Here is a 12,280-nt window from a genome sequence, read left to right as displayed (position 1 = left end):
CAGGCCTGGAAGGAAGTTACCAGTGAATGGTGGAAAACGGAAAGGACCAAAACAAAACCACAAAGGGGCCAATCATGGCTCACCTTTCCCTCACTTCTTCTGGTCCCATTAGACCTATCTAGAGCAGCTGTCAAATCAATTACCTACCAAAGCCTACCTCAGGGAAGCTATTTCAGAATCAAACTTCTCCACTTAATTAATTTTTATATAGCCTGCACAAGCCCCCACCACAAAAAAAAAAAAAAAAAAAAAAAATTTCACAGTTTATTTCATGAAACAAAGAACTACGGTAATTTAACACACAACATAGTGAAAGGAGATTCTAACAGTGCAGTGTGGATACTTTTTCTGATCACAACTACAGATGACAGGAAAGAAAAGGGCACAGGACTGGCACCAAGCAAACTCTACTCATACAACCTAAGAGATTAGGGAAAAAGACCTACAAGCTGCAGTTATATACTTATTATTCTCACACATGATAAATACTTAATATAATGAACTTTAATGTTCTGGGTGGAATTCTTTAAAAATATCTTTCCCATGGTTTAAAATTTTTTAAAAAAGAAAATAAGATGCTTTGTTTTCTCTTCCTTTTGAACAAAGAGCTTTTCCTCTCTGATGATGTAGGAAAGATATAGGATGAAAGGGGAGAACTAGGCAGGTGGAATTTACAGAGGAGGTTCCGAGGTCTAAGTGAGATGCAAGGATAGGCCCCTCAACTTGGGGCAGCCCTGCCCAGCCTTGTGCCTCTGCCTGAGTTCAAGGGTCTCAACTGCAGAGACCGACTTTGGGAAATAAAAGCAAATTCTCTTCTTAATCTTTATATAAAGCGCAAATGCTCCTATAACAACTTTTGTTCCCTCAAGAGTGATCAGAGGAACCTCAATAGGAACTTAGTAGGAGGAAATTGGGACAAAATACAGAATCCTGTTGAGGGTTTAAAAACCATAACTGAGACAGAATGGCCAGGAGACATTTGGGCCAGATGACCTGGTTGGCTAAAGCTGCTGGCTAAGTTGGCAAAGCAGAGAGGTAAACACATTTGGTCTAGGGACAAAGGAGGCATGAGTGAATGGGAAGGAACTGGCCAAACAGCACTTCCTGTTGGCAGTCGAATGGCAGGGCATGGTAGCACCAACAGATTTCCCAGCCCTTGAGACCCAGCTCAGGGCAGCAGTAACAGATAATCAGCAGTTATGAGGAGTCAACTCTTAGACTGGACATTTCTCTAAATGCAACATCTTGCCAGTCATAAAGGAAGGGTTACGGCTGCCTTTGAACTAAGTCAGCAGGCAGGTGCTCTCAACACAGAGCACAATTCTCTGGAAGAGGGTGATAAGAATCAGCTAGTGAAGAAGAGGAATCCTTCCATTCAGGAGGAGAGCAAAGAATTAGAAGAGAAGTCATTTTCCATCAGGGTCTGGCAACCTCCCAGAGCTGGTGGTGGATTTAGCCAAGAACTCGCCAGATTCCCTAGGTCCACTCCCGAAGCTCTGAAATCTGAAAGCACCTGAGTGTTTTGGGGACAGGCATGGGGTGGGTTGATGGGAAAGGAGGAAAATCGATAAAAAAGAAAGGTATGCTTGCCAGTTGCGTTCTTACACTGCGGGAAAGCTCTGTCCTTATAGAGCCCAACCCATCGACCAGCTATTCTGCCAAGTAGAGATCCACAGACTCTGCACAACCCAGATAGAAGCAGCAGTGGCTGCCCAGCCAACAGCCCCACGTGGCCTCTATGCAGCCCCTCCTGCCCAGAGACAGCTGCCTGAGCATACGTGCATGCACATGCACACATGCACACCTGACCAGAAGAACCACTCTCAACACAACCATTTCTGGTGCCACAAAGAACGTTACAAAATGTGTGGAGCCTCAGGGACCCTCAACTCTTCATGTTATTTCCTGGTCAAAGGTTCTTGAAAACAGCCTGGATGCCCAGGCAGGCATGTTAGGCTCACAGGGATCAGGTCTTATGTTTCTATCTACTATCAGTGACTAGCACCTGGCCTAGCACACGCAAATGCTCAAGAAATCACCACTGATTTGAATGGATATCAGTTCCTCCCAGGGGTTCATTAGGTACCCTCAGTGGGGCTCTGTAGGGCTAGAGAGATAGCGTTGAGAGCCCCTCTACCTTCCAACCTGACCAGTGGAATCGAATCCCATGCTTGACTCCAGAGTGGACTTTTTATTTCAAGTTGACCATGTTTAAAGGTTGAGAGAAAGAGACCCCAGTCTGTCTGGCTCATTGGCTGAAGTCCACTTGGATTTCCATACATGGTTCACACAGCCACAAGCCCACTGGCTAATGTCATCAGAATTCTGAATGCTGAGATATAAAGAAAGGATAACAGCAGAAAAGTGTTGGGGTCTGAGTTTGAAGGTGGGGGGAATATTTCCCTCCCCCAAGAACCCTGGGGGTAGCTGGTCTGGTCACGTGACATTCACTGGCATTACTTCTGTTCTGACTCTGCATACTTGTGACTGGAAGGAGCCTGGTTAAGAGCTGGAAATGTATTTTGTTCTGGCTTAGGGTCTTGCCCTCTTCCAAGAGGCCAGCAAGTCTGTGCCATTGTCTGTGCACTCCCAGAGGACCAGCAAGATTGCGCCAACGTCTGTCCAGCCACCATGGGCCAGAGCCCTGGCCCTGGTGAGACCTTTCCCAGAGCCCAGGAACTCTGCTCTGTGGTTGCCAACTTCTTATCCTCAGTGGAGAGGGAGGATGGGGCCTTCCCAAGAGGCCTGAAGGACTGCCCACTCTTGGCAGCAAGTCCAGGTAGTTGCTGGCCTCCGGCCATCTGCTTCACCTGCTTCACCAGGCCCAGTGCTTGGCTGGGAGGCCCTGGGATCTGCTCAGCTCCTGCTGGTACTCTTCCTGAGGCCTGAGTTGCTGGCTCATATAAAAAAGCCTTGGCAGGGGACTGAGAAAGAAGTCTGGCTTGGGTGAATGATTTAACAGCTTGCCAGGGGTGCTCCAAGGGGGCCACGGCTTTTCCAGGAGGCTGAAGAATAGGATCTGACACACTGCCTCTCTCAACAGCTCGTGACATCTGCCCCAGACCTTTGCTGGCAGGCCATGAGCTGGACTCCAACACTGGCATCTTCTCATCAGCCTGTGGTGAGACTTCATGAGGAGAAGCTGCCCGCTCCTTCTGGCGAGAAGTGAGGTCTATGAGATCCATCACCAAAGCAGCTCTATTTTTTGACTGAGTATTTTGGTCCACAGGCCTCAGTGCTTTTTCTTTAGCTACCAAAGTCTGGACCACAGCTGAGAGCACTTTGTCAGGAGGTGGGAATCTCTGGGACAAAGGAGCATGGGATTTGTCTGGTGACCTGTCTGAAGTCTGGGGTTTGGGGCTGCTGGTGACTAGCAGTCTGTCTGATGGTGGAAGTCTCAGGCCAGTAGGAACTGGGGTTTTCTCCAGGGACTGAGGCCTTGGGCTGGCAGCACCTATGGATTTTTCCAGCCTTGGGTCAGCTGTCCCCAGTGGTCTTTCCAGTGGTTGGGACCTGGCTGAGGGTGGGGAGCTTGGACTGGTCACTGGAGAGGGTTTGTCAGATAGTTGGGGTCTTGGTCCTGCCACTGCAGGTGGTCTGTCCAATGGCTTCTGGCTGGATACCAAGGACTGATGTTTTGTCCCTGACCCAGCAAGGGCCCTGACCCTGTCTACAGGCTGGGGCCTGGAGGCAGTTCTGTCAGGAGGTCTTTCAGGCGGTGGCTGTCTCTGACAAGTCCCTGCAGGAGCTTTTTTGGACAGTGACAATGTCTGGTTGGATTCAGCAGGTGGCTTGTCCGACATCTTGGACCCTGGAGCAGCTACTCCTGATGATTGCTCTGCCAGGTGAGTGCCTGGGCCTGGAGGCAGTGATACTGGGGGAGGCACATACTCACGGATCTCCCCAGGTTCCAGAGGGTTGGGCCCACAGGGGTCATGCTCCGTACAAGACAGGCGCCCATCCAGTTTGGAGATGAAGAGCATCCCTTCCCGATGCTGCTTGCAAAAGGAGCTGGGACACATCTCACAGAAGGAGGCTGCTTCCTTCCCACAGATGTCACACTGATGCCAAGGACACTCCCACTTCCCTGAAAACACAGATGTGAAACAAAAGCTTAGGAAAATAAGAGATACACATGAGATGGATCATGGCTCTGGAACCAGGTCAAAGAAGTGATTTCAAACTGCCATGTTGTGTAGAGAGCTCATGCCTCCCTGGCCCCAGGACCTCCTCTTCCTCTTCTGCACAGCTGCATATAAAAATAACAGCCAAGGCCCTGGCCGGGTAGCTCAGATGGTTAGTGTTGTCCTGATATGCCAAGATTGCAGATTTGATCCCCGGTCAGGGCACATATAAGAATCAGCAAATACATAAATAAGTAGAAAAACAACTTGATGTTTCTCTCTCTCCTCCCACCCCCTAAAATCAATTAAAAATAAATTAAAACAAAACAAACAAAAAAACACAGCCAAGTATCAAGCAGAAACTAAATATACATGCAGGCATAATTCTTTTTTTCTATTTCTAGCAAGGAAAAACCACCCAAAGCTCCCTTTACATAGGATGTGAGGATATCACTTTCATATTTTTACAAACTCCTTTTGTCCTATACAGCCTTTAAATATTAACTCCAAGGGGGAAAAATCTCAGCTATTTAAAGTCCTACTTATAAGTAGGAAGAGGAAGCAGATATACAAATGTTAAAAAAATGAAAGTAGATTTACCTTTGCTCAATTTTAAGTCTTGAAACTAGCACATTGGGTATAAGGGGACTAAATGGTAATGGAAAAAACAAACAAACAAAAAAACAATAAAGATTAAATTGGAAAAATAAAAAAAGAAACAAACAAACAAACTAGTACAAACTTTACCTGTGTTATCCACACAGTATCAGTGGGAAAGACCCAAAGCTAACCTCAGGTGCTATCTCTTTGCCTCCATTTCATAGGAGCTGAGAGTCTGTCATGGACAGTGTTCTCACCTCTGCTTTTTCCAAATAAATTATGCCAGAACTCACTCCTGGCTCACAGGCAAGATCAGTTCTATCACAGCCTGTGTCAATAACGACCATGAGTAACTTATTCTGAAACCATTTCCCAATGCTACTTCCTGGCACTGCCAGGCCAATGTCACGGTCTTGCCCTCAACACTACTCAGTTTTGATTATTTCATTACAGTGGCAGCCACATATGAAAGGAAGGCTAATTCAGAGACAAACTCCTCTCACCCTGACCCCAAAACTGTTCCTTTCTGCAATTCCAGGAAGCAGGCTACTAGTGATAAATAATCTCCTCACCCAGAATGGCTTCCTACTGGTTTCTCACCTTTACTTTAAAATAGACGGCAGGTCCAAATCCCTAAAATGTTCTCCCTCCAAATCACCACCCAAAGGTTAGGGACTTCCCCAAGCACAAATTCCTGGGTACCATATCGGCCTCAGCAGCTTTCTCATGTGTTAACTGACATACAGCCGCATCTCCTTCAGAGCGGGGTGCTGAAGGGGGTCTAAAGGGTGTCAGTCCATAGCTCACTCACTAGAATGACCAAAGCTCTACTGTCTCAACCTCTCTTTCTCTAAAAAAGGAACATGATTAGTGGCTTTGAGGTCAGGAAACCTGGCTTCCCACCCAGCTCCTCCATCTATATGCTCTAATGAGATAAATCATCTCAGCAACCTTGAGTCTCAGTTTCCTACCTGTGTCATGGGAAGGTGAAAAGGTCTCATACTGATGGGTTGCTAGAAGGATAAAGTAACATAACAGAAATGTAAATAAAGTTCCTGATTCATAGTGGGTTTCTGTTCCTTTCTCTATAACCTAAGTTTCTAAGCCTTTCTTGTCCTCTATTTCCAGGATGAGAACGTAGACCCATATCCTGTCAACACTATGCAAAAGGCTCTGAGAATTCTGGCAGAGAACAAAGAGCACTCCAAACTGATTTTGGCACTAACCTGCTGGTCGCTTGGTTAAATTGAGACAGTCTGCATGGTAGACTTTTGGGCAGCCTGGCTTCTTACAGGAGACAAGCTGGCCAGCGTCCCCACAGCTGAAACACTCATCCTCTCGCTCCTTTGTGATTTCACCCTGGCTCCTGCGCTTCCCCTGTTGCTTCTTCTTGAATTTCTTTGACTTTTCTTCCGTGGCAATGGGTTGATTCTAGAGGTCAGATATTGAGCAGTAAGCATTCTGTCGACATATTAGTTGTATGATCTTGACCAGGTTAACTATCCTCTCTGAGTCTCAGTCTCTCCTCTGGGAAAAGACAGTCCTTACAGACTGTTGTAAAAATAAGAGAAAAATGCAGAAAAGGCACCTGCCACATCACAGGTACCCATTAAATGTTGTATTAATTGTTAATTTTTATATCAACTACTCCTGTCACCTGAATAAAATAAATGCTCTTTTTGTTGACACACAAGACTGGTATTAAAAAGGTCACCCTTGAAGTTTTCTTTTTATTTTCACCTTAATTTCATAACCAAGGAAAACTTCTGTGTGAGAGTGTGTGTGTGTGTGTGTGTGTGTGTGTACACACACATTTCTTAGCTTATTCAACAAACCTTCACAGAGCACTTAGTATGAGCCATGTGCTAGGAAGACACAAAAACTAGTTCACGGCCCTTGCCCTCAACAAGCTATGTGTCTTTATCTCAGACAGACCCTAGTGCAGCCAAAAGGTCTCCTCTAGGCTCCAAACCCAGTAGTTTCCATGGCTTCTGCTCTTGAATCTCTATCACTGACATCCCCAGTGCACATAACACCATTCAACACCATCGGGCTTGGGTTAAACTGATTTACTGTTTTACAATAATGTATAGGAAGTAAGTCAACTGGACATCCAAAGGAACAAGACCACTTCACCGACTAAACAAAACAAAATCTGATATAAAGATAATTTTCCTTATTTAATAAGATAAAGTAATTAGTGGGTACTCTTCATTTCCATGTTACTGCTTAAAATAATGGGTTTCTATACTAATTTGCATTTTTCAGTTCTTAGTGTTGACTTCATAATCAAAAAACCATAACGGAAATACCCACCTAAGGTCACTGTATAACCTATGCATCAAAATTAAAATGCCATTTTCAGTGTGCTATTATTTATGAGAAGTCTGGAAGTTCATCTATTATGATCCAGCCATTATATAAAAAATTTAACAGTCACTAAAAATGATTTAAGAAGACTATGTAACAGCAAGGAAAGTTTTTTATATAAGAAAAGCAGGATACAGACTTGTAAACAATTCTTAACAGTTATAGAATTATAATTCAGTTAAAGAGCACATTAAATACCAGGAAGACACAACAACGTTTATACTTTGTTACAACAATAAGATTAAGGGTCTTACGTTTATTGACAGTGTTATTCTAAGCAGCATACTAGGAAATATGAGTGAGATCAGCTGAAGCCAATAAAAATGTGGGAAGTAACCCACTTTACAGATTCCCAGATTACAGGTTTCTTAGCTAGAAAGGCAGCACCAATTAGAAGTCAGAATGCTCAAAACACTCCAACCATACTCATACTGTTATGCCACTGACTGATCATCAGAATGCTTACTTAGTAAATTGTCAGTGGCCCTGACAACTATTCAATGTCATTACTTCAAAGAGACATCCTCTTACAATAAATATTCAGCCCTGCATTGGTTAGGGTGGGAGGGCCACACCATTATTCCCAATGCAAATGTTTGGAAGGTACCTTTGGCCTTACACCCAAAAAGCCACTGCAGTTCGGGGCTCCACATTTGCAAACAGTCTTTCCATTCCCAAGACATTCTAGGTTGTAGTTGAAGGTAAGTTCAGTGCCTGTGTAAGAGACCATGAAAATATTAATATCTATGGTTTTAATTACATTATTTCTGTATTAATTACAAAGTATATTGACTTCTAAGAGGAAAGATTAATTTTTAAAACAAAAAATTTATTAATCCAAATCCTACTATATTAATATTAAATTCTAATCCTGTAACATTATTAATCACTTAATACAATTTATTAAGAGATAAAAATAAATGGCTTAACAAATAATATTTAAACTACCTTTACTATAGAGGTGTGAAAATACCAAGTTGTTTTTTGTTTTCTAACCATGAGATTCAAAATATGTTAATTTATTATAAAAAACAAACAACTTACATTGATGTACCAGGCACTGGGAATGAAGGTATGAAGAAAACCTTTTGGTCTGTGCCAAGGTGAGCACCTGCTAGCACTCAAGGAAGAGACATCGCAATACAGAGTAATACTAGAGAACTTTAGACCACAGACTAAAAACCCTGGCTTTACATTCAGTTATACAGCAATCTGAGTGATTTGAGCCCTGAGTCCATCTGTTAAATGGAAAAATAGCAATTTCACAAGCTTATTAAGAGAATAAGACATAATGCCCATAGCAGTAATTTATAAACTTAAAAAAAAAAAAAAGAGATGTACATATTTAAGGTAGAAAACATCCCCTTTCTGCCCTGGCTGGTGTGGCTCACTGGACACAGTGCTGGCCTGCGAATACAAGGTCGCTGGTTCAATTCCCAGCCAGGGCACATGCCGGGGTTAAAGGCTAGATCCCCAGTTGGGGGCATGTGAGAAGCAACCGATGGATGTTTTTCTCCCACATATTTCTCTGTCTCTCTGTCCCCCTCCTTTCCCCTCTCTCCAAAAATAAATAAATAAAATCTAAAAATAAGTCCCCTTTCTGTTATGCATGTCATCAAAACCAAGAGCACAAATAAAACACATTCAAACTCAAAACACGGTAGCAAAGGCCGAACAAATACAAGAATTTTATATACGTATACAACAAGGTTGTCTCTGGACAGGGGTAATAATGGCTTAAGTAAAAATCATTCACTCACGACAGTCAATTCTTAGATTCGCCTGCAGACTGACCCATCTTCTATAAGTGAGACTAATTTACACATTAAAATATATACAACTTTAACATAAAAATATAGAAACACACATAAGCATATGTATTATTTTTCATCTAATATTAGAAATAGATTATTTATTTGAGCAAATTATAAAGCAGCTGGCCTATATTTAGGGGTACGAATAGTATGAACACTGGAATCATGGCCTGTGGAGAGGGTCCCACTGCAAAATCCATAGCAACTGAGACTGACTAAGTAACAGCAAGGTGCTGTTTCCTCTCTCTCACACACTGTGAACTTACTGGACTACACAATGGTTAAGTCTAGACTTCAGGTCAAGACAGAGGCATAGGTAGATATACTTCGCCTCCTTGCACAACCATAAAGAGGATCATAACTACCTCAAAACAAAGGGCAACTGGAACTGTCAGAAAATCGAACTAGATGGCAGTTCAACAACCAAGGATTTAAGAAGAAATATTCATCCAGATGGGTAGGAGGGGTAGAGTACACGAGGCAGCAGTGGCAATACAGCTGCTGCGGCAGGACGTGTCCAGCATTCACCTGTGGCTGATAAAAGCTGGGAGGGGCACCTGGAGGGTGACCCCAGCCCCAGGCTAGACCTAGCAGCTCACTGTTCCAGCTGGGAGTGGGGGAGAGCCTCATAGCTTCTGGTTGTGAAAACCCATCCCTCAAGCATCCATTTAGAGGGCCTCATGGTCCTAGAATATAGGCAAACAGACCCGCTCTGGGAACCACCACCAGGACAACAGCTAGAGGGGTGCCAGGTGCATACGGGAAGCAGCTGAAGAGACTGGAAGAGGGGCAAGTGCCCAGCAAGCGGCCTTGTTCCCTCTCTGACTCCTCCCCCACATACAGCGCCACAAAGTGGTGAAATGGGTCACCCCACACTAACGAATACCTAAGGCTCCACCTCTTACAATGTAACAGGTGCAGCAGCTCTAGCTAATACACAGAAACAAACACAGGGAGGCTGCCAAATTGAGGAGACAAAGAAGTTTGGCCCAAATGAAAAAACAGATGAAGATTCTAGAAAAAGAACTAAGAGAAAAGGAGATAGACTACCTGACAGATGCAGAGTTCAAAACACTGGTGATAAGGATGCTCAGAACACTCACTGAGTGTGGCACATGCATAAGGGAAGAAATGAAGGCTACACTAAGTGAAATAAATAATAATCCACAGGAAACCAATAGTGAAGGGAAAGAAGTCGGGGTTCGAATCAAATAATTGAAACACACAGAAGAAATAACATTCAACCAGAACAGAATGAAGAACAAGAATTAAAAAACAAACAAACAACAACAAAAAAAACTGAGGAGAATAAGAAGCTCTGATACATCTCCAAAAGTGCCAACATCCAAATCATAAAATCGCCAGAAGAGGAAGAAATTGAAAACTTATTTGAAAAAATAATGAAAGAAAACTTTCGTAATTTGGAGAAGGCAACAGACACGGAAGTACAGAAAGCAGAGTCCCAAACAAGTTGGACCCAAAGAGAACCACACCAGGACATATCATAATTAAAATGCCAAAGGTTGACCTTGGCTGGTGTGGCTCAGTGGATTGAACCCCAGCCTGTTAACAGAAGGGTTGACAGTCTGGTTCCCGGTCAGGGCACATGCCTAGGTTGTAGACCAGGTCCCCAATTAGGGGTGAGGCAGACGATCAATGTGTTTCTCATACATTGATGTTTTTCCCTCTCTTTCTCCCTCCCGTCCGCTCTCTCTAAAAGTAAATAAATAGAATCTTTAAAAAGAATTAAAAATAATAATAATAAAATAAAAATGCCAAAGAGAGAATCTTAAAGCAGTAAGAGAAGAGAGCTACCTACAAAGGAGTTCCTGTAAGACTATCAGCTGAGCCCTGGCTGGTGTGGCTCAGTGGCTTGAGCACCAGCCTGCGAACCAAAGGGTCGCCAGTTTGATTCCTAGTGAGGGTACATGCCTGGGTTGCAAGCCAGGTCTCCAGTTGGGGGCATGCAAAAGGCAACCACACATTGATGTTTCTCTCTCTCTCTTTAAAAATAAATAAAATCTATAAAAAAGAAAGTTTTTCTTAAAAAAAAAAAAAGACTATCAGATGATTTCTCAAAAGAAACATTGCAGGCAAGAAGAGACTGGCAAGAAGCATTCAAAGTGATGAAAAGCAAGAACCTACAACCAAGATTACTGTATCCAGCAAAGCTATAATTTAGAATGGAAGGGCAGACGAAGCGCTTCCCAAAGTAAAGCTAAAGGAGTTCATATAACATTATTATATGAAATGTTAAGAGAGACTTATTTAAGAAAAAGAAGGTCAAAACTATAACCAGAAAAATGACAATAAACTCACACCTATCAACAACAGAATCTAAAAAATAAAACCAAAACAAACTAGGCAAACAATCAGAATGGGAACAGAATCATAGGTATGGGGATCATTTGGAGGGTTATCAGCTGGGAGCGGGGAGGGGAAAAATGGGGAAAAGGTGAGGGGATTTAGATGCATAATTGGTAGGTACAAAACAGATGGGGGGAAGTCAAGAATAGTATAGGAAAGGGAGAAACCAAAGAACTTACATGCATGAATGACCCATGGACATGAACTAAGTGGGGAGGGATTTCTAGAGGAAAGGGAGGTACTGGGTGAGGGGAGCAAAGGGGAAAAACATTTGGACAATTTTAACAGCATAACCAATAAAATATATTAAAAAAAATTTTTTTTTGTAAATGAGTATTGTTTAGTCCAGCAGAGTGCAGTGCAGTGATGCTCAAGCATTGTTACCTTCATCATTAAATACTTTAAGTAGTGCAACAGAAGTAAAAAGAACTAGTGGCTGAATTTTTAAAATATGTAAATCAGAACCTTTAAAATTCTGAAAAGCCTTGACAACTGTTGGTCAGTATATTTAAATTGTACAGAAAAATATATTGGAAGGGGTATGTCTGCAGATATTTTTTAAAAAGGCAACAGACCAAAGTCTGACCAAATTGCTCTTTGATTACTGTTTTCTGAAGTAAAACAACACTGGGCAAAAGAGAACTTAGGTTTTCTTCCAGATGCTCACATGGGACTTCTGCTTCGACAGTACCTGGACTATCCTATTGTCGATTACATGATACCCAGGCCAGTTCCATCTCAGTTTGAATATACGAGAGTGATTTTTAAATTTAAATGCTTTACTTATGTCCCTGTAAAACTCATTTTGAAAACTATGTACTTACTTGTACATTTGAAATACACACACTTTATACAAGTCTAAATTATTTTTTTAAATCATGCAATTTAGAGGGTGTTATATGTGCATGGATATAGATACTTAAATTCATCAAAATGTTCATGTTACAGAGTAAACTCTTTTAAATTTCTGGAGAGTATCTGTCATATGACTTTACTTGCAAACAT

The 12,280-nt window shown here is 42.5% G+C and overlaps 1 protein-coding gene across 6 annotated transcripts in view; it reads right to left on the bottom strand.

The window, feature by feature from the left end:
- Positions 1-255: 255 nt before the first annotated feature.
- The window catches only part of NSD1 (nuclear receptor binding SET domain protein 1), a 158,000-nt gene continuing 145,975 nt past the window's right edge, over positions 256-12,280 (bottom strand). For all 6 annotated transcript variants that reach the window (XM_090287951.1, XM_090287948.1, XM_090287947.1 and 3 more), the window contains exons 21-23: positions 7,702-7,808; positions 5,951-6,155; positions 256-4,087 (exon numbers count right to left, since the gene is read on the bottom strand). In XM_090287951.1, coding sequence (XP_090144077.1) covers positions 2,457-4,087; positions 5,951-6,155; positions 7,702-7,808 — 1,943 coding nt within the window. In that variant the 3' untranslated portion in view covers positions 256-2,456. The remainder of the gene's footprint in view (positions 4,088-5,950; positions 6,156-7,701; positions 7,809-12,280) is intronic.

The sequence above is a fragment of the Furipterus horrens genome, unplaced genomic scaffold, assembly GCF_987537825.1.
Source record: "Furipterus horrens unplaced genomic scaffold, mFurHor1.1.pri manual_scaffold_10, whole genome shotgun sequence".
Taxonomy (NCBI): Eukaryota; Metazoa; Chordata; class Mammalia; order Chiroptera; family Furipteridae; genus Furipterus; species Furipterus horrens.
The sequence above is the reverse complement of the archived record's forward strand: the minus strand, read 5'-3'. Positions and strand labels throughout refer to the sequence as shown.